At 46.3% G+C, this 22885-nt stretch overlaps 1 protein-coding gene across 6 annotated transcripts in view; it reads right to left on the bottom strand.

The window, feature by feature from the left end:
- The window catches only part of LOC118369174 (sushi, von Willebrand factor type A, EGF and pentraxin domain-containing protein 1-like), a 173158-nt gene that overhangs the window by 16923 nt on the left and 133350 nt on the right, over nt 1–22885 (bottom strand). For all 6 annotated transcript variants that reach the window (XM_052497342.1, XM_052497343.1, XM_052497346.1 and 3 more), the window contains exons 30-45: nt 22641–22811; nt 22060–22233; nt 21780–21899; nt 21283–21459; nt 16714–16798; nt 15783–15974; nt 14619–14786; nt 14144–14342; nt 13553–14026; nt 10486–13256; nt 9952–10183; nt 8921–9076; nt 7974–8037; nt 7696–7869; nt 7292–7468; nt 4368–4553 (exon numbers count right to left, since the gene is read on the bottom strand). In XM_052497342.1, coding sequence (XP_052353302.1) covers nt 4368–4553; nt 7292–7468; nt 7696–7869; nt 7974–8037; nt 8921–9076; nt 9952–10183; nt 10486–13256; nt 13553–14026; nt 14144–14342; nt 14619–14786; nt 15783–15974; nt 16714–16798; nt 21283–21459; nt 21780–21899; nt 22060–22233; nt 22641–22811 — 5520 coding nt within the window. The remainder of the gene's footprint in view (nt 1–4367; nt 4554–7291; nt 7469–7695; nt 7870–7973; nt 8038–8920; nt 9077–9951; nt 10184–10485; nt 13257–13552; nt 14027–14143; nt 14343–14618; nt 14787–15782; nt 15975–16713; nt 16799–21282; nt 21460–21779; nt 21900–22059; nt 22234–22640; nt 22812–22885) is intronic.

Genomic DNA, 22885 nt, shown 5'->3' with positions numbered 1-22885 from the left:
CTACATAATGGAGACTCCTCATCCTCAGTCAATGGGGATTTCCACCAACCTACATAATGGAGACCCCTCATCCTCAGTCAATGGGGATTTCCACCAACCTACATAATGGAGACCCCTCAGTCAATGGGGATTTCCACTCATCCTCAGTCAATGGGGATTTCCACCAACCTACATAATGGAGACCCCTCATCCTCAGTCAATGGGGATTTCCACCAACCTACATAATGGAGACCCCTCATCCTCAGTCAATGGGGATTTCCACCAACCTACATAATGGAGACCCCTCATCCTCAGTCAATGGGGATTTCCACCAACCTACATAATGGAGACCCCTCATCCTCAGTCAATGGGGATTTCCACCAACCTACATAATGGAGACCCCTCATCCTCAGTCAATGGGGATTTCCACCAACCTACATAATGGAGACTCCTCATCCTCAGTCAATGGGGATTTCCACCAACCTAATGGACCCCTCATCCTCAGTCATAATGGAGACCCTCATCCTCAGACCCAACCTACATAATGGAGACCCCTCATCCTCAGTCAATCATCCTCAGTCAATGGGGTCATTTCCACCAACCTACATAATCATCCTCAGTCAATGGGGACCCCAACCTCATCCTCAGTCAATGGGGATGTCCACCAACCTACATAATTGAGATCCCTCATCCTCAGTCAATGGGGATTTCCACCAACCTACATAATGGTTGGATCATTTCCACCACACTAGAAATGGAGACTCATTCCGTTAAAGAGGATTTTATATATTACACTAGACTTGTCCATGTACAGATCCATCCCCATAGAAATCCCATTCTAATTCCAAATTGTATGTTCCCACCATTCATTCAAGAAACACACTTGCTTGGAAGGAAACACAGCGCAACAGGAAATGGTTTAGAATATGCAGCAATGATTTTGCTTTGCAAACAACCTGAGCCTCAGAGATTTCCCCATGTTAATCTTGTTTTAAGTGGCCTATGTGCTCACCGTCAACTGGCTTCCACATTTCTGACCTCTGTGTTGTGGGTGAAACAACAGCAGTAAATTCAGTTGATTTAAACAGTCACCTTGGTTAATTCTAAACTAAAGTGTCACGTAATTGGTCAGCTGTGCGATTAAGTTCTGGGTCCATACTTGTTAAGAGATGAAGAGATGCTAGAATGACGAGCTCCACCCTCTCTCTTTGCACGTTATGGGACGAAACACCCCTCCCCTTCCAAAATTGGAAAGATGCTTACGCCTGCAAAATTGTGATTTGTCAAAAAAACATCCTAAGCCCTGGAACTACTGCTGCTTGTCATTCCACACATCCCATTCCTTCCCCACAGATTCTATGGTACCAGTTATGTTTACGTAGATCCTGCCACGAGATATTATATAAGCAGCTAATGCTGCTAAAAAAATGCTTGTGTGAGTTGAACATGTTCTGTACATGGGTCAAGTCGTGTATCAGTATGTGTAAATGCTTGTGTAAGAATACACTACAGTTGAAGTCGGAAGTTTATACACCTTCGCCAAACACATTTAAACTCAGTTTTTCACAATTCCTGACATTTAGTCCTAGTAAAATTCCCTGTCTTAGGTCAGCTAGGATCACCACGTTATTTTAAGAATGTGAACTGTCAGAGTAATAGTAGAGAGAATGATTTATTTCAGCTTTTATTTCCTACATCACATTCCCAGTGGGTCAGAAGTTTACATACACTCAATTAGTATTTGGTATCATTGCCTTTAAATTGTTTAACTTGGGTCAAACATTTCAGGTAGCCTTCCACAAGCTTCCCACAATAAGTTGGGTGAATTTTGGCCCATTCCTCCTGACAGAGCTGGTGTAACTGAGTCAGGTGGGTAGGCCTCCTTGCTCGAACAAGCTTTTTCAGTTCTGCCCACAAATTTACTATGGGATTGAGGTCAGGGCTTTGTGATGGCCACTCCAATACCTTGACTTTGTTGTCCTTAAGCCATTGTGCCACAACTTTGGAAGTATTCTTGGGGTCATTGTCCATTTAGAAGACCCATTTGCGACCAAGTTTTAACTTGGTGACTGATGTCTTGAGATGTTGCTTCAATATATCTACACAATTTTTCCTTCCTCATGATGTCATCAATTTTGTGAAGTGCACCAGACCCTCCTACAGCAAAGCACCCCCACAACATGATGCTGCTACCCCCGTGCTTCACGGTTGGGATGGTGTTCTTCGGCTTGCAAGCCTCCCCTTTTTTTCCTCCAAACATAGCGAACATTGTTTCATCAGACCAGGGGACATTTCTCCATAAAGTATGATCTTTGTCCCCATGTGCAGTTGCAAACCATAGTCTGGCTTTTTTCTGGCAGTTTTGGAGCAGTGGCTTCTTCCTTGCTGAGCGGCCTTTCAGGTTGTCGATATAGGACTCGTTTTACTGTGGATATAGATACTTTTGTACCTGTTTCCTCCAGCATCTTCACAAGGTCCGTTGCTGTTGTTCTGTGATTGATTTGCCCTTTTCGCACCAAAGTACGTTCATCTCTAGGAGACAGAACGCGTCTCCTTCCTGAGTGGTGTGACGGCTGAGTGGTGCCATTGTGTTTATACTTGCGGACTATTGTTTGTATAGATGAACGTGGTACCTTCAGGCGTTTGGAAATTGCTCCCAAGGATGAACCAGACTTGTGGAGGTCTACAATTGTTTTTTCTGTGGTCTTGGCTGATTTCCTTTGAGTTTCCCATGATGTCAACCAATAAGGCACTGAGTTTGAAGGTAGGCCTTGAAATACATCGACAGGTACACCTCCAATTGTCTCAAATGATGTCAATTAGCCTATCAGAAGCTTCTAAAGCCATGACATCATTTTCTGGAATTTTCCAAGCTGTTAAAAGGCACAGTCAACTTGGTGTATGTAAACTTCTGATACAGTGAATTGTAAGTGAAGTAATCCGTCTTGTTAACAATTGTTGGAAAAGTTACTTGTGTCATGCACAAAGTACATGTCCTAACCGACTTGCCAAAACTGTAGTTTTTTAACAAGAAATTTGTGGAGTTATTGAAAAACGAGTTTTAATGACTACAACTTAAGTGTATGTAAACTTCCGACTTCAACTGTATGTGTTTCTCTTTTACAGACTCATGTGATATCTGTGTCTTTGTGAGCAGGGATAGTGGAGCGATTCTCGGAATCTGAGAGAACTAAGGGCAATTAAAAGCAATGTTCCAGCGACCGTGGAGACTGCATTCACGGTATGTCGGCCCAACCAGAAATTACCTTTACATTTTTACGCGGATCTTCCACGATACTTGAATCCAGCCCTCGATCGCGTCCCAAATGGCATCATTTTCCCTATATAGTGCACTACTTTTGATGAGAGCTCTATGGGCCCTGGTCAATAGTAGTGGACTATTCTCAACTGTAACTAATCTCTCACATCTACCCTCTGGGACATGGGTGTTCCTTCCACCTACTGTAGGCTGCTGAAATGGAACCCTATTCACTATATAGTGCACTACTGTTAAAACCAGGGCCCATAGGGCTAGGGTCAAAAGTAGTGCACTATATAGGGAGCAGAGTGCCATTTTGGACACAACCTAGAGAAAACACTTCATGGCTGCACTGATTTTATGGCTGTTCTTCTTAATAAAACACTAACCTTGACGTGTACCAGATGAGGGGAGAGAGAGAGAGAGAGAGAGAGAGAGAGAGAGAGAGAGAGAGAGAGAGAGAGAGAGAGAGAGAGAGAGAGAGAGAGAGAGAGAGAGAGAGAGAGAGAGAGAGAGAGAGAGAGAGAGAGAGAGAGAGAGAGGGAGAGAAAGAAAGTGAGAGAGAGTTGACGGAGGAAGTAAGATTCAACCCTTCTAAGTTGACCTAGAATGCTACACCTTATCTTTAAATTGTCGTTTCGTTCCAATGTCAATATCCTCGTTGGGACGTGAAGTAATAAAATACTAATATGTGGTGGAGGGGTAGGTGTAGCCTACCTACCAGTCATATGACCAGACACTCTCGGCGTAGTGTACTGGGTTGTCCTGATGATGTAGGTTTTGTGTTCAGGCTTTCGTTCTAGCCCTGTGCTAACCTAACTTAGCAGGCATAGAAAGATGCCTGAGCAAAGTCTCCACAGAAGTTAGTCTGAAAATACTGTATCCCTAAAAACCAGCAACATCTGCTTTCTGCCAATGTCGCTAAGGCTGGCCCTGCACTAGTTTAGTGGTCAATGGTTTATTTATTAACCTTAGTTAACCAGGTTAAAAAAAGGTAGTTGGCAACACATTCTCTTGTACAATAATGAGCTGATTGGTTGTGTTAGTACTGGGCTGGAACAAAACCCTACACCCCATGTGGATCTCCAGGAACAGGCTTGAAGAACAGTAGTTTAAAGCCTCTACTTACTCTCACAGGCAGTGCTGACTGGGGTCCATGTCTGGTCGCTCCTACAGGTGATGGAGGCAGTGCCTTTTCCCTGGTGGCCCTTGGGACAGGTGACCGGTAATGACTGACCCACGTAGAACAGCCGTTTAGAAGTGTTAACACTCCCACTGCTCTCCTTCCATCCAGGGGGAGGGGGACATGTTTTGGCTGCATGGGGAGACACAGAGTATTGGATTACGATGTAGACATGACAAATGGAGGGGGGAATAGCAGTAGGGGAGCATGAATATGTATGAATGTGTGTATACAGGGTATGATGGTGGATTAGAGACAGGTTCAGCCCAGGGGCTACATGTACATGTCATAACAAGGTGTGTAAATATTTGTGAGACTATGTCAGCTCTGTGGATCACCTATAATGACAGAGTTCTCTATTACACGCTTTGCTCAAGTAGCAGAATATCACTCTGAGAAAAGCTGAGTCAGTAGCTATGTTTCCATTACTTTTATCCACTGATTTTTGGTTGTTGTCAACATTTAGAAAGTTTGCATTGAAAATTGATTTCCTGTTACGGTGCACTGTAATGACGCCTTAAAATAAAAACTTTTCCGTAAAAAACTACTGTCGAATAAAAATTAACTGGTTTCCATGATCCATTTAGGCTAATTGCGCATTGGACTCCCGAGTGGTGCAGCGGTCTAAGGCACTGTATCTCAGTGTCACTACAGTCCCTGGTTCAAATCCAGGATGCATCACATCCGGCTGTGATTTGGAGTCCCATAGGGCGGCTCACAGTCATCCGGGGTAGACCGTCATTATAAATAATAATAAATAGGTGACAGCCTGTTGCCTATGCCCCTCCCACTGATCTGTTTCACATCTCAGGTAACCTGCAAATAATAGAATGCAAGAATTGACTAATATTTGCCATTCTAATAATGATCATGTGCCAACGTGTCGTCATGGTGAGACTTGCACTCCTGCTGTAGATCTGGAAACAAATTGGATGGTGAAACTTGCATCCAGCCAACCGAAAAGCAAGGAGCAGCAATTCAGGCAGTCTCGAAAGTCCAGACAATCCCTGTCCTGCAATGACACATTCTTTTTAAGAGTTGAAAAATAGATTTAGCAAGCAGTAGGATTAAATCAGTAGTAGAGCTTTATAGTTGCGTAATGACATCACATGCCCTGCGTACCTTCAAAAATGATTTGGCATCATGATTTATTCGAAAAACACATTTTCCATTTGTCACAATAAAGAAAATTAGACAACATGCAAATCCACCCCTGTCGAACGGATAAAAACGATCTTTATTAAATGTATTCGATAGCGGCCATTTCCATTACACATGTCGCAAAGTTTTTTTGTTGCTACATAGCTTTTCTCTAATAAACCTGGAAACTTGCCTAATGATCGTGTCAAAGAAACCTAATCTAAGGAGCTTAGATACACCAGGTCAGGCTGTCATTTCATTTAACCTTAATCAGCCATCAGTGCTCTTATACTGCGTTTACACAGGCAGAAAACAAGCATCTTTCTGGTAAGAAGAAGGGCGGGGGGGTATGCCTTATGATTAATGAGTCATGGTGTGATCATAACAACATACAGGAACTCAAGTCCTTCTGTTCACCTGACTTAGAATTTCTCACAATCAAATGCCGACTGCGTTACCTACCTAGAGAATTCTCTTCAATTATAATCACAGCCGCATATATCCCCCCGAGCAGACACATCGATGGCACTTCATATCATGTTTACATACCCTACATTACTCATCTCATATGTATATACTGTACTCTATACCATCCACTGCATCTTGCCTGTGCCATTCTATACCATCACTTATTCATATATTTTTCTTTTTATGTACATATTCTTATTAATTATTTTACACTTGTGTGTAAAAGGTAGCTGTTGTGAAATTGTTAGGTTAGATTACTCGTTGGTTATTACTGCATTGTCGGAACTAGAAGCACAAGCATTTCTCTACACTCGCATTAAAATTTGCACATATACCATGTGGATGTGACAAATCAAATTAGATTTTATTTGGTCGTTTCTTCAATGAAGGGTCTTGAAAACAATCTGATGTTAAAAGATCTGATGTGATTGGTCAAAAGACCAATTAGTGGACAAAATATCAGAATTTGTCTGCCTGTGTAAACAGCCTTAATCAAATTACTTTTAGGGCATTGGCTACAGTTTTGAAACTGCCTGTCAAACAGTGTTGACGTTGCAAAGTATTACAGGCATTCTGTGTCGGCCCTCCCTCCCCTCCCTCTGTGGTGTGTGTGTGTGTGTGTGTGTGTGTGTGTGTGTGTGTGTGTGTGTGTGTGTGTGTGTGTGTGTGTGTGTGTGTGTGTGTGTGTGTGTGTGTGTGTGTGTGTGTGTGTGTGTGTGTGTGTGTGTGTGTTGGCGCTCCCTTCCCTCCCTCTGTGGTGTGGTATGTGTGTGTGTGTTTGTCAACCCTCCCCTTCCTCTGTGTGTGTGTGTGTGTGTGTGTGTGTGTGTGTGTGTGTGTGTGTGTGTGTGTGTGTGTGTGTGTGTGTGTGTGTGTGTGTGTGTGTGTGTGTGTGTGTGTGTGCTGTGCGTGTGTTTGTCAACCCTCCCCACCCTGTGTGGTCTGTTGTGCAAAGCTGATGTCCAAACCCCTAAAGAATGTGAGGTGTGGAAATACTTTTGGTTTTCTCTGGTTTGTTCTCAGTGTAGATTGGGTGCAAACCACTAGTATGTACAGAGCCTGAGCTAAATGAATAAGATAAAACCATCAGCTGTCTCTTTTATTCTGTCAGGAGGTTTCCCTGACCATGTGATCTCACCAGGAAAAACTGGACCCTATTTTCAGTCATGTGACTTGACCAAGAAAAACTCCTGCCCTGATTCTATGAAGCAAGAAGAAAAAGAAGAGATTCGAACACATTCATGTTTGTCTCAGAGTCTTACGTTGACAGAAGGGGAAGATGGAGCTCCATGTCCCATCGCCCATACACGCCACCAGAGCATCCCCCTGTAGGGCGTAGCCTTTATCACACTGAAACGCTACAGCACGCCCGGTGGTCAGGCTCTGCTCCTGCACCCTGCCATTCAACAACTCCTTGGGGATGTTACAACCCTGGCCAACTGAGAGGGAGAGTGGGAGAAGGAGAGAGAGGTATAGAGGGAGAGGGGAGAGAGGAAGAGGGAGAGAAAGATGGAGAAAGAGAGAGAGGGGAGGGTAATAAAGAACCTTGATTTTCCATGCTTCACATTTCAAGTTGCCTTGTCAAACATTTCCAAAACCATTGCTTAGGAGACATTTGAACAGATACAGACTGTGGACAATACGATGAAGTAGGAATAACTCATACCTTCACACGTTGGTGCAGGCAAACTCCATGTTCCGTTGGCCAAACAGGTGAGGTTCTGTGCACCAATTAGATGTAGGCCAGGGTTGCAAACATAGCTGACGTTGCTCTGGTACGTCTCCCCTGATGCCTGTAACTCTGCATTCTCCACTGAGGGAGGTGGACCACACGACACAGCTGAGGACGCACAAGATGGAAGAAGGAAACTGGAGTTAAATGGGGTTCATAAGCATTGCATGAATGAACAGATTGGACGTGTGCTCAAACGCAAACACGCTTACCGACACAGGTAGGCTGAGCCCCATTCCATGTTCTATCTCCTTGACAGGTTTGCACAGAGTCTCCCTGTAACAAGGTGAGTCACAGTATTAAACACTGAAGACATACTGTCTACACCAAATAGACACTGGGCATTGTGAATCTCTCTGTAAACATACAGTGACTCAGCTTTCTCTCACAGTGACTCAGCTTTCTCTCACAGTGACTCAGCTTTCTCTCACAGTGACTCAGTTTTCTCTGCTAACATTATGACCCACCATTTTATAGGAAATTGCATCATGTTATTTCCAGTAATGGAACATTAGCCTAGGCATTAGCAGATTACTTTTCACCCAAAGTAAGAGTGAAAGTAGAATTTATTTGATTTCTCACTGTAGCAATTTGAAAAATTCCATGCACTCAATTCCATGCACGCAAAATATTATGATCAATGAGGTTTTGCACAAAAAGGCTCCTTAGCAGCTTGTACCCCCAAGCCATAAGACTGCTGAACAATTCATCAAATGGCCACCCGGACTGTTTACATTAACCTCCCCCATCTGTTTTTACAATGCTGCTACTCGCTGTTTATTATCTATGCATAGTCACTTTACAAATTATCTTGACTAACCTATACCCCTGCACATTGACTCGGTACTGGTACGCCCTGTATATACCTCAATATTTTTATGTAATTTTCTGGTGTTACTTTTTGATTTGATTTATTTTCAATTTAGTTTATTTAGTAAATATTTAACTCTTAACTATTTATTGAACTGCATTGTTGGTTAAAGGCTTGTCAGTAAGCATTTCATGGTAAGGTCTACAGTACATCTGTTGTATTTGGCGCATATGACAAATAAAATTGTATTTTATTTGAAATTCAAGCTAAATTGTCTATATTTTCTCTGTTCTGTAATAATATTGTAATATAAATATTGTAATAATATAATTTTGTATCAGACATTACCTTCATCTCAAACCCAGACAGGCAGATGTACAAGACGATGTCTCCATAGCTGTAACTGTCCCCCTTAGAGATACCATGAGGAAGAGGAGGAGGTTTCTCACAAACCACCAGAACACAGGAGACGGAGGAGAGGCCTGGAGACCAGCTACCACCCAGCTACAACAACAGAATGAGTTAATAATCATGACATTAATTCATGTTCAGTAAACATCTGTGAATGGTGGATCTGTAAATCGCGCTAGATTCTAAACGACTAAAATGTAAATGATGAAAAGCCAGAATGAACAGAGGAAGGATTGAGAGAAATGTGATTACGGACCAGAGAGCTGTCTAGAGTAAAAAAAAGTAGAAATGAGAAAGTTGTGTGTATTGTTGAACACAATACACACTGAGTGTACAAATCATTAGGAACACCTGCTCTTTCCATGACATAGACTGACCAGGTGAATCCGCGTGAAATGTATGATCCCTTATTGATGTCACTTGTTAAATCCACTTCAATCAGTGTAGATGAAGGGGAGGAGACAAGTTAAAGAAGGATTTTTAAGCCTTGAGACAATTGAGACATGGATTGTGTATGTGTGACATTCAGAGGGTGAATGGGCAGGACAACATATTGAAGTGCCTTTGAACGGGGTATAGTAGTAGGTGTCAGCGCACCGGTTTGAGTGTCAAGAACTGCAACGCTGCTGGGTTTTTAAATGCTCAACAGTTTCCTATGTGTATCAAGAATGGTCCACCACCCAAAGGACATCCAGCCAAGTTGACACAACCGAAGGAAGCATTGGAGTCAACATGAACCAGCATCCCTGTGGAACACTTTCGACACCTTGAGTCCATTCCCCATCGAATTGAGGCTGATTTGAGGGCAAAAGGGGCTGCTAATGTTTTGTGCACTCAGTGTATATTATATTAAAATGTTATCCAGCATCACTGACCATCGCAACACATTGACCATGTCGACACTTGAGTGGATGTAAATTGGGTGTAAATCATCTCTTCATGTTTTCAGTGCATTAAAACAGTCTTACCAGACACTCTGCCAGGCCTGGCCCCTGCAGGAGGAACCCAGGTGGGCAGGAGAAGGTGACTGCCCCCCCTACAGGGGTGAGGTCCTCCCCCGTGACCAGGACGTGGGTGGTGAGGTTGGCAGGGAGCAGACATGGGGCGGGGCGGCACCTGATGATGTGTTTAGACCAGGTGCCGTCATACTGACAGGTCAGAGAGTCAGACTGGCTGGTCAGCTCATATCCCTCATCACACCTAGAGAGAGAGAGAGAGAGAGAGAGAGAGAGAGAGAGAGAGAGAGAGAGAGAGAGGGGAGGGAGAGAGAGAGAGAGGGAGAGAGAGAGAAAGAAATGGGCGATGTCGGTGAGGGAGGGAGAGAGACAGGAAGAGAACGAGAATGAGGGAGAGAGGATGTGAGAGAGAGCGAGAAAGAGGGGCGGGGAGAGGGAGAGAAAGAGGGATAATAAATATCATACTATCTACTTGAATATAACTTCTCTAACACCTATATGAACGAAGAGGTTTTAACTCTGAAAGATACAGAAGTTCAAATTCACCTATATTGGATCTGGCTTCCGAAGGTGAACATCTCTCCCACCATGTGGGCATGTTGTTTAGCAGTTGGCTCTCCACAGGAGATGGGCTCACAGCTGATCCTCACCTCGCCCCACCTGCCCTCCCTGCCACAGGTAACATGGGGGTAGGACCCCTTCATCTGGTAACCCGGCCTGCACCTGTAGGTAACTGTGTCTGGGACAGTGGCGCTGGCGCCCTGCAGGACAGCATGGGGTACTGCAGGCGGGGCAGCCATGCACCTACCCCGGCCACACACAGGAACACCCGGGCTCCACACCCCGCCCTTCTCACAAGTTGCAGCCGCCGGCCCCAGGACCTTATATCCCTCGTCGCAGAGGAAGAAGACGCGGTCGCCGCAGGCGTGGTCGTGCCCCAGCACCACCCCGTATTTTAACACTGGAGGGGTGCAGACGCAGGTGCGGCACTCCGGTACCGTCCCGACCCAATGGCCTTGGGCGGAACAGCGTAAGACGGGGTCACCGAAGACCTCATACCCGTCGAAACACACATACTCCACGACATCATCATAGTGAAAGCTGGAGCCGTTGAGGTAACCGTGGCTGATGTCCTGCGGCGGGTCACAGGCGATGATGTCACAGCGAGGGGTGGGTCCTTCCCCCCAGAGTCCGTCCCCTCGACACATCCGCTTGGGTTCTCCACCGCTGAGGATGTACCCCTCCTCACACTCATACCACACCTCACGGCTGTAGCCAAAGTCAGAGCCCAGGACTCGACCGTTCGGGATGGATACTGGTCTACCGCAGTGGGCTGGATGGCACTCAGGCGACCCATGACTCCAGGTACCATCAGCCTGACAGACACTAACAGAGGGGCCTTGTAGGAGCAAGCCGGACTTACAGCTCAGCGCTACATGTTTGTTAAACGTATATTCCTTCCCTGTCACAGTGACATCACGAGGAACGACGGGAGAGCCACAGGAGATAGGCTCACACCAAGGCTTCTCAGCATCCCACTTCCCATCTGCCTTACAGGTCCTGGTGTCACCGCCCTTCAGGATGAACCCGGAACTGCACTCGTAACGCAACACCTCCAGATACAGGAAGGAGTCTCCCTCGGCCGAGCCGTTATCGATGTCGCCCGGGTCACCGCAGGATATAGGTCGGCAGACAGGCGGTACGTCGCTCCACTGTCGGCCCGCCACACACTGTCTGACTGACTCCCCCTCTAACTCGTAGCCCTCCTCACAGCTGTACTTCACCAGGCTACCCAGGGATGTGTCTGTGACATTCGCAGAACCGTGGTCCGGGCTTGGCGGATCCTCACACTCGGCAGGAACACACATGGGAGCTGTCCCGTTCCACCTCCCCTCCTCCAGGCACACTAGGGCAGTAGAGGTTGTAAGCTCATAGCTCTTATGGCAGCGGTACACTATTACAGTCCCATGCAGGAAGCTCATATCCATGGGTGATAATGGCACTGTAGCACCACCTATAGGCCTGGACGTTATAGCAGCGTCCCTCCCGGCTAACTCCGCATTCGGATCCAAGAGCCTCGAATACTCACCGAAGTCGATATGAGGGGGAAGGCCGCAGTCAGAGGGGATGCAGACTGGGACGGAACTGGACCAACCAAACTCCTCACAGGTCAGGTGGTTCTGACCGACCAATTGGAAGCCGGGGAAACAGCTGTAGAAGATGGTGACGCCGAACTTGTGGTCGAGACCCTCCACAAAGCCGTTGTCTATGGGGTTCGGTGGAGCGCAGTAGATCTGGACGCACACGGGCGTCCCCTGGTCCCACTCCCCGTTCGCTAGACACTTCAGCGTCTCGGGACCATGTAGACGGTAACCGCGGTGACAGGAGAAGTTGACCACGTGGTTGAACTGGAGTTTGGTATATGCCACCTTCCCATTGGGTATCTCTTTCGGGACGGGGCACTCGATTGGTTGACAGGAAGGTACACCTCCGATCCAGAGCCCACTTTCACCACAGAGTACCGTAGCGTTACCAACCAAGCTATACCCAGGTTTACAGCTGTAGAGAGCCGTGCTGAGGTACATCAGTCCCTGAACGTCCACTATGCCGTTAGCTATCTCTACAGGTTGGGGACACTCTACTGGGATGCACTCTGGGACAGGACTGCTCCAATATCCATCTGCCTGGCATGTCACAGACCCTTCCTTCCTCAGAGTAAATCCGTCCATGCAGGAGTAGCTCACCACCGAGCCGAAATAGGATGGAGCAGACAACGGTGCCGATGACGGGTCACCAAATGCCACCTCGGGCGGAGGACCGCAAAACACCTGCTTGCAGACAGGGAAGGTGTCGTTCCACTCCTGTGCGAGGGTGCAGCGGAGGGTCCGGGCGCCGTGGAGAACATAGCCATCCTCGCAGGACAGTTCCACGATTCCAGAGTCCAAACTACGTAGAACCAGGTGGTTCTCATCTAGGGGCGGTTCTGGGCAATGGACCAGCGAGCAGCGTGGATGACTTGACTTGTCCCACTTGCCGTACTTCAGACACATCCACACAGCATCTCCGGTTAGCTCGTAGCCTTCGTCGCAGACGTACTCAACCTTGTGGCCCACCTCGAAGACGGAGCCAACGGAGCCACGGTATTGGCCATGTAGGATGATGGGCGGGGGGTCGCAGGTCAGGATGTGGCAGACGGGCGGGTCGCCGTTGGACCACTGGCGGTTGGCCTGGCACACTCTCTCCGGATGGCCGGTCAGTCGGTAGCCGTCGGCGCACGCATATGTCACCTTGCTGTTGAAGATGAAATTACCTTTGTTCTGTGGGTTGGAACACAAAATAAGAGGTTTTATGATACAGAGTACACTGTGTTCTGACTGAGATGACACGTGATATCTTGCCAGAAAGAATGTAACTTGTTGTTTCTCTATGATCGAATAAGATGACCAAGCACAGGAATGAGTGGGAACTCTGAAATGGACCTTTTAGTTATTTCGAATCACTTATGGGATTTGCAAAATGTACAATGTTTCTGTTTGTATTGAATAAAGTACATTTTTTTCTACATCTTGTTACATTGAGCCTTGACATGAATTTGAGCAGAGGAACAACATACCTGGATGAATCCATTCTCGAGTGACGGTGGGGACGGGCAGGAGACAGGCTGGCAGACAGGCAGGACCCCACCCCACTTTCCATTGGCCTCACATGTCCTCCTCTTCTCCCCTTGGATCAGGAAACCCTTATCACAGCTATAAGCCACCATCGCTCCAAAACTATAGTTGGTCCCACTCACATACCCCTTCTCGATGCCCACCGGTTTGGAGCAACGCACCGGCACGCAACCCACTTCGTATGGTGAGGGCGTCCACTCCCCTCCCATCATGCATTTCAATTTGGCGGTCGTGTTGAGGATGAAGCCCTCTTCGCATTTGTAGTTGAGCTCTGTGTTGCTGGCGTACTTGGGTTTGTTGACCGAGTCCAAGATGGCATGGGGCAGGTCAGGTGGGCGCTGGCAGAAGGTGGCGATACAACGAGGGGCCTCCTGGCCTTCGGGGGGCGCCCACAATCCCTGGGCATTGCAGACCACCTTTAAATCAAATCAAGCTTTATTTAACTTTGCGTTTAGAATCGCAACACACTTTACTTTAAAACAACAACATGAAAGACATTTTAAAAATGAAGGGCAATAAAATAGATGAATAACCTTGGAGTTGTTGCCAGCGGTGTAGCCGTCCGTGCAGAAGTAGTTGGCCGTGTCGCCAAACAGCTGGTGGCCGGCGACAGCAAGGGCGTGGTCTATGGAAGGGGGAGGGCCACAGGAGCGGGGGACACACTGAGCGGAAGTGGGACTCCATTGGCCAGTCGACAGGCACTCTCTGGACTCTAGTCCAATCAGAGTGTAGCTGTGGGGACACCGAGCCAATCAATGAAGATCAGGGCAGGAGGTAATACATCTAAACAATGTAACAAAAAGTAAACATACACAATCATATATATACACACCATTACTACTGTACTATAACTACATAAACTACTACTTGACTTTAATGATAATAACTATAATGCTAACATTGAGGTAGTCTTGTCCAGTCAGGTCTCTTACAAATGTGTGGTAAGGCCTCAATTGAGTTAACACGCTGATAACGTATAACTAAGGAAACATAGTTGACAGTATTTACCCTTCTTTGCAGACGTAGTGCACCTTGTTGCCCAGGGTGTGTTCGTCCCCCATGGTCACTGAGTCCCGGAGAGCGGGGGGGTCTCCACAGTGGACACTGGCGCAGAGAGGGGCAGGGCTGCTCCACTCTCCTGACGCCTCACACACCACCTCCTCAGAGCCCTGCAGTCTTAAAGGGCCAAAGCAGTAGTTTTTATATCAATATCAAATCATTTCTGGATAACAATTATTACCTTACTGTAATCGACTGTCCATTAAAACGGGCAAATTGTTTGTTTTTTGCAACAACAACAAAAAATACAAGCAAGAATTTTGCTAGAAATTTACCACATGGTGATGTCACCATGGAAAACCTAATCTCCCGCCCATGCAAACCTGCTGATTAGAAAGTGCTGTGTAGATTATAATTTCAACCAGCAACTATTAGGAAATAGCACTGATGACATTTTTTCACACTTTTACAGTGTTCGTTTTGTTAGCTGTTGTACAATATGATACAAAACATAGGGAAAAAATATTATTTTGACTGCACTGGGCATTTAACACACGAATGCCTTTTGCACACACACTGTGTAATACTTATACACATACACTCACAACACTTTTAAGGGAAACACTAGGCTTTAGAACGCCAGCTAACTGTGTCTATAAATTGCCATATTGCCATTGTCGCGTCACTGGTAGGCAATTTAAGATGGCGCTGACCATAGATCAAATAAACATTGTTCAAGATCAAAATATTTAAAATCGAGATGTTTCTATGTTACATGCACATGTTCAGCATTGTGGATTGAATACATGTTGTTGCTTAGCTTTACATTCCCCGTAAAGCAGTATGAAACAACAGCCAATTATTACTATCATATATTACTAGCTACCACTTTCAAAGTCATTGCATCCAGGCAGGCGCTTCAATCTATTGATTAATGAACGTCTTATTATTTTAGATGTAAATGGATCTTGTCCATTTATGAACCCCTTATACGACCTATACGACCTGGGACTGCTGGTCTAGAATCAGTTTCGACCTTTTAGAGCATAATTAATATGATTATATGGACAGTTGGGGGGGAGGGGCCTGATCCTAGATCAGCACTCCAACACTGAGACACTACGTGGATATAAGAACAGAAATGACAAACCAGGACAGACATTCCATCCTAACCTGTATCCCTCTGCACAGCTGTAGATCACTGTAGACAGGTAGGTTTTCCCTTTGAGGGTGAAATCTGCGTTGTCTACGTGTGGAGGTTCCCCGCAGGTGACTGGCTGACAGACAGGGGGCGCACTGCTCCACTTCAGATTGGCCTGACACTGGATCTCATAGGGATCACCTGGGACGAACCCCTTAACACAGCTGGAGTGGATGAAAGGGAATAGTATACGTACATTCATAATGGGGGAATATGGGAGATGTGGCAATATAAATAGAGGTTTCATTTCAGCAACTATCTATCAGCTTAACTCCCGTTATATACATGTGTTTGTTGGTATCTTTACTTACTGTAATATACTGTATATTATACACTAGACAGCCCTCAAACTCAACTCTGGACCTTGAAGCCAGTGTCACTGTGTTTTGTCATTGTTCCCCTCTAACCAGGAACTGATTTAGACCTGGGACACCAGGTGTGTGCACTTAATTATCAGGTAGAACAGAAAACCAGCAGGCTCCAGACCTCGTAGGGTGAGAGTTGAATACCTCTGCAATACGATATCTCAATTGGAAAGAGAAAATAAAGAGGAGAAGCTATTTTATCTCACTTAACGTTTAATGCAACAGCATCATCTCAATGCAACAGCATTATCTCAATGCAACAGCATTATCTCAATGCAACAGCATTATCTCAATGCAACAATATTATCTCAATGCAACAATATTATCTCAATGCATTATCTCAATGCAACAGCATTATCTCAATGCTATTATCTCAATGCAACAGCATTATCTCAATGCAACAGCATTATCTCAATGCAACAGCATTATCTCAATGCAACAATATTATCTCAATGCAACAGCAAATTCATACTGTTGTTATGTCTAAATGGTATACTTTGTAAGCGTTACACTTGTTGTAAATGGCTGATGGTGGTACCTGAAAGTCACCTTGCTTCTAAACGTGAAGTTGGTGCCCTTCATCACAGCATTCTCTGGGACAGAGGGCCTTCCACACGAGAGGGCTGAAGAACAACACAATACCATGTAGGGCTGATCAGTTCTAGCAAACTCCTTCCAGAAGGTTCTTAGCCTCGTTTGATTAAGTGATCTTAATCAAAGATTATTGATATACTGACAAGATACATGTCTCTCCGTCCTACCAATGGGAGTCGTTGTCCATATACTGACATGTATCTATCCATAATATTTATTAACATCACTTAATTGGTCAATTGCGCACAAGGTCTAACCGAAATGTTACTTCCTCTTTTAACCCAACCCCTCCACACAATTTTGGGGGAGAGGCACAGGGGGTTGCCACACTGTGTGCCCGGGGAGCTGTTGTTGTGGGGGGTTAAGTGCTATCATGCCAACCGCTTGTCATGCCAAACCATGCATGATAGCACAAACAGACTGGCACTCAGGCTAGGTTCCCCTGCAAGGCTTTCATAAGACTGCAAGTGTGGGTTAGGGATAGATCCAGTGTGGGTTAGGGATAGATCCAGTGTGGGTTAGGGATAGATCCAGTGTGGGTTAGGGATAGATCCAGTGTGGGTTAGGGATAGATCCAGTGTGGGTTAGGGATAGATCCAGAGCCAGTGTGGGTTAGGGATAGATCCAGTGTGGGTTAGGGATAGATCCAGAACCAGTGTGGGTTAGGGTTAGATCCAGAGCCAGTGTGGGTTAGGGATAGATCCAGTGTGGGTTAGGGATAGATCCAGAACAAGTGTGGGTTAGGGATAGATCCAGAACCAGTGTGGGTTAGGGATAGATCCAGAGCCAGTGTGGGTTAAGGATAGATCCAGAACCAGTGTGGGTTAGGGATAGATCCAGAACCAGTGTGGGTAAGGGATAGATCCAGAACCAGTGTGGGTAAGGGATAGATCCAGAACCAGTGTGGGTAAGGGATAGATCCAGAACCAGTGTGGGTAAGGGATAGATCCAGAACCAGTGTGGGTAAGGGATAGATCCAGAACCAGTGTGGGTAAGGGATAGATCCAGAACCAGTGTGGGTAAGGGATAGATCCAGAACCAGTGTGGGTAAGGGACAGATCCAGAACCAGTGTGGGTAAGGGATAGATCCAGAACCAGTGTGGGTAAGGGACAGATCCAGAACCAGTGTGGGTAAGGGACAGATCCAGAACCAGTGTGGGTAAGGGATAGATCCAGAACCAGTGTGGGTAAGGGATAGATCCAGAACCAGTGTGGGTAAGGGATAGATCCAGAACCAGTGTGGGTAAGGGATAGATCCAGAACCAGTGTGGGTAAGGGATAGATCCAGAACCAGTGTGGGTAAGGGATAGATCCAGAACCAGTGTGGGTAAGGGACAGATCCAGAACCAGTGTGGGTAAGGGATAGATCCAGAACCAGTGTGGGTAAGGGATAGATCCAGAACCAGTGTGGGTAAGGGATAGATCCAGAACCAGTGTGGGTAAGGGATAGATCCAGAACCAGTGTGGGTAAGGGACAGATCCAGAACCAGTGTGGGTAAGGGATAGATCCAGAACCAGTGTGGGTAAGGGATAGATCCAGAACCAGTGTGGGTAAGGGATAGATCCAGAACCAGTGTGGGTAAGGGATAGATCCAGAACCAGTGTGGGTAAGGGATAGATCCAGAACCAGTGTGGGTTAGGGTTAGATCCAGAGCCAGTGTGGGTTAGGGATAGATCCAGTGTGGGTTAGGGATAGATCCAGAACAAGTGTGGGTTAGGAATGGATCCAGAACCAGTGTGGGTTAGGGATAGATCCAGAGCCAGTGTGGGTTAAGGATAGATCCAGAACCAGTGTGGGTTAGGGATAGATCCAGAACCAGTGTGGGTAAGGGATAGATCCAGAACCAGTGTGGGTAAGGGATAGATCCAGAACCAGTGTGGGTAAGGGATAGATCCAGAACCAGTGTGGGTAAGGGATAGATCCAGAACCAGTGTGGGTAAGGGATAGATCCAGAACCAGTGTGGGTAAGGGATAGATCCAGAACCAGTGTGGGTAAGGGATAGATCCAGAACCAGTGTGGGTAAGGGATAGATCCAGAACCAGTGTGGGTAAGGGATAGATCCAGAACCAGTGTGGGTAAGGGACAGATCCAGAACCAGTGTGGGTAAGGGATAGATCCAGAACCAGTGTGGGTAAGGGATAGATCCAGAACCAGTGTGGGTAAGGGATAGATCCAGAACCAGTGTGGGTAAGGGATAGATCCAGAACCAGTGTGGGTAAGGGATAGATCCAGAACCAGTGTGGGTAAGGGATAGATCCAGAACCAGTGTGGGTAAGGGATAGATCCAGAACCAGTGTGGGTAAGGGATAGATCCAGAACCAGTGTGGGTAAGGGATAGATCCAGAACCAGTGTGGGTAAGGGATAGATCCAGAACCAGTGTGGGTAAGGGATAGATCCAGAACCAGTGTGGGTAAGGGATAGATCCAGAACCAGTGTGGGTAAGGGATAGATCCAGAACCAGTGTGGGTAAGGGATAGATCCAGAACCAGTGTGGGTAAGGGATAGATCCAGAACCAGTGTGGGTAAGGGATAGATCCAGAACCAGTGTGGGTAAGGGATAGATCCAGAACCAGTGTGGGTAAGGGATAGATCCAGAGCCAGTGTGGGTAAGGGATAGATCCAGAACCAGTGTGGGTAAGGGATAGATCCAGAACCAGTGTGGGTAAGGGATAGATCCAGAACCAGTGTGGGTAAGGGATAGATCCAGTGGCCAGTGTGGGTAAGGGATAGATCCAGAGCCAGTGTGGGTAAGGGATAGATCCAGAACCAGTGTGGGTAAGGGATAGATCCAGAACCAGTGTGGGTAAGGGATAGATCCAGAACCAGTGTGGGTAAGGGATAGATCCAGAACCAGTGTGGGTAAGGGATAGATCCAGAACCAGTGTGGGTAAGGGATAGATCCAGAACCAGTGTGGGTAAGGGATAGATCCAGAACCAGTGTGGGTAAGGGATAGATCCAGAACCAGTGTGGGTAAGGGATAGATCCAGAGCCAGTGTGGGTTAGGGATAGATCCAGAACCAGTGTGGGTTAGGGATAGATCCAGAACCAGTGTGGGTAAGGGATAGATCCAGAACCAGTGTGGGTAAGGGATAGATCCAGAACCAGTGTGGGTAAGGGATAGATCCAGAACCAGTGTGGGTAAGGGATAGATCCAGAACCAGTGTGGGTAAGGGATAGATCCAGAACCAGTGTGGGTAAGGGATAGATCCAGAACCAGTGTGGGTAAGGGATAGATCCAGAACCAGTGTGGGTAGGGATAGATCCAGAACCAGTGTGGGTAAGGGATAGATCCAGAACCAGTGTGGGTAAGGGATAGATCCAGAACCAGTGTGGGTAAGGGATAGATCCAGAACCAGTGTGGGTAAGGGATAGATCCAGAACCAGTGTGGGTAAGGGATAGATCCAGAACCAGTGTGGGTAAGGGATAGATCCAGAACCAGTGTGGGTAAGGGATAGATCCAGAACCAGTGTGGGTAAGGGATAGATCCAGAACCAGTGTGGGTAAGGGATAGATCCAGTGGCCAGCGACCCGGTCCAGAGGCCTTTCAGCCGGCCCTGCCAACAGTGCAGTAGAAAGATTCTGTTTCAACAGTACAGGGCAGACAAAGAGCCAGCTGCACAGCACATAATCACCCATTATATACACACACACACACACACACACACACACACACACACACACACACACACACACACACACACACACACACACACACACACACACACACACACACACACACACACACACACACACACACACACACACACACACACACACACACACACACACACACACACACACACAGGGTCAGGACATTTATATGCCAGTTGATTTTGAGAGAGAGAGAAAGAGAGAGTGAGACGAGAGCGAGAGCGAGAGTGAGAGAGAGCGAGAGCGAGACAGCGAGAGAGAGTGAGACAGAGAGAGAGAGACAGAGAGAGAGAGAGAGTATGAGTGTTCAGGATAAAAACAAACAGTTAGCATTTGTTGCTCGTTACCCAACATCAAGCCTCCATTATAACCGCTGTGACTGAAGGCTTTGGTTAGGCAGATCTGAGAGCTATGAAGGCGTGATGAGCATAATGAGGATAATTGTGCTATTTATACAGTTGTCTAAGTACCTCATGGATAAGAGGGTTGTGCTAGATTACTCAAATGTAAATGGACTGTCATGAAACTGGGTATTTCTGGAAAAATTAACATATCGTACATAACAATGCTGGATCTCTACTGATAGTGACAACAAAGCAATATGTGAAAACAAGATTCTTTTTGAGATGATATAGAAACCCAAGCAGAACACTTAAGTAGGGCATGCCATATATTATGATGATAATAATTATGATTATGATTATTTTATAATATTATTCATTTTATGAATATATCATTATTATTATTATGCTCATATCATGATTATCATTATTATGATTACATTATTATGATTATATCATGATTATCATTATCACTACAGCATATATTACATATAACCATGTTGGTGTCCTCCATACCTCTGCAGTACGGGAAAACACCATTCCAGCTTCCTGTCTCCAGGCATAGGACGTGAGATGAGCCAATCAGCTCGTAGCCTTCCTCGCAGGTGAACACGACCTCACTTCCCATCAGGAAGTTAATACCGTCCTTATAGCCAAACTCTGGAGCCCCCGGGTTCTCACACTTCACTGGTTCTAGATTGATAACATACATACAGAGAAAAAAGGTTTGATACTGTAGCTACTGCACCTTGAAGTGCCAGCAGATAAGAATGGATGAAAACATTTGGCAGAGGTGAACTGTAGATGTTTGATGATGATGAAGCAAAAGGCACGAGAGGCATTGCTATACAGTAATGTAGCGAAGAGGTCCTGAAACTTGTCTCATAACTAGGAAGAATGGAATTGTTAGGGAAATGTGATTTTCCTGACCACATGAACTGACCGGGGAAAAACCTTTGGCTCAGGTGGTATGTGGTCCAGGCCTCGAGTAGGTTACAGTATGTGTGTGTTACCTGTGCAGTTCTTTCCGTCTCCGCTGTAGGGGTGGATACAGGTGCAGGCGTAGGAGCCGTCTGTGTTCTGACAGCTGGAGTGTTCATCACAGTCTGAGCCCAGTGCACACTCATCCACATCTGTATGGACACACGCATGTCGTTATACTCTGCGCTGATTGAAAACATTGTATTCATTGACATACGCTCTAAATATGGTAGATGTACATGAATTGTATGATGCAAATAGTGCGAGTATGACACCGTTTATATTCATCCACTGTGTCCGTTTCAGTCTTACCCAGGCAGGCGGGTGTGTTGCCTCCCCACTTCCCACTGTTGGTACAGAGGACCTTGGCGTCCCCCAGCAGGTAGAACCCTGGGTTACACTGGTACACCACAGAGCTGCCTGCATGGTAGTCGGCACCCTGGAACAGACCATGCTCCAGGGGCCAAGGAGAACCACACTTTACTCCTATACAGGTAGATATACACAGGTTACATGATAAATGTTTGGTTATGAATGGAGAGAGTATTACCCCATCTGGTACTTCTATAGATAGACAGTACTTAGGTCAGATAGGTGGAAATGTTGGGGTTGGAATGGTTTTGGTGTTTGTTGCTTTTTGATGGTTGTTCTCTATTACTGAGGCCATGCTTATGGACATAGATGACTCAAATGTAACCTCTGCTTTGTGTGTGTGTGTGTGTGTGTGTGTGTGTGTGTGTGTGTGTGTGTGTGTGTGTGTGTGTGTGTGTGTGTGTGTGTGTGTGTGTGTGTGTGTGTGTGTGTGTGTGTGTGTGTGTGTGTGTGTGTGTGTGTGTGTGTCTGTCTCTATGTTCATGCGTGGATGTGGGTGTGTGTAACTAATGGTCCCTCACGTTCACAGCGAGGCAGGGCGTGGCTCCACTCTCCCTTGTTGTGACACTGCAGCAGCGGCTCCCCCACCAGGTAGAAGCCGGGAACACAGGACAGCTGCGTCTGAGACCCGGGACTGACCGCTGGACTGGACGCACGCAGGTGAGGCACTGCGTTCTCTAGCTGGGGGCAGTCTGACAAACACAAATAGGAGAATGAAGTGGGTTAATGTTTTCCTACACACGGTTTTAAAACCGGTTTTGTTCCT

The sequence above is a fragment of the Oncorhynchus keta genome, chromosome 35, assembly GCF_023373465.1.
Source record: "Oncorhynchus keta strain PuntledgeMale-10-30-2019 chromosome 35, Oket_V2, whole genome shotgun sequence".
Classification (NCBI taxonomy): Eukaryota; Metazoa; Chordata; class Actinopteri; order Salmoniformes; family Salmonidae; genus Oncorhynchus; species Oncorhynchus keta.
The sequence above is the reverse complement of the archived record's forward strand: the minus strand, read 5'-3'. Positions and strand labels throughout refer to the sequence as shown.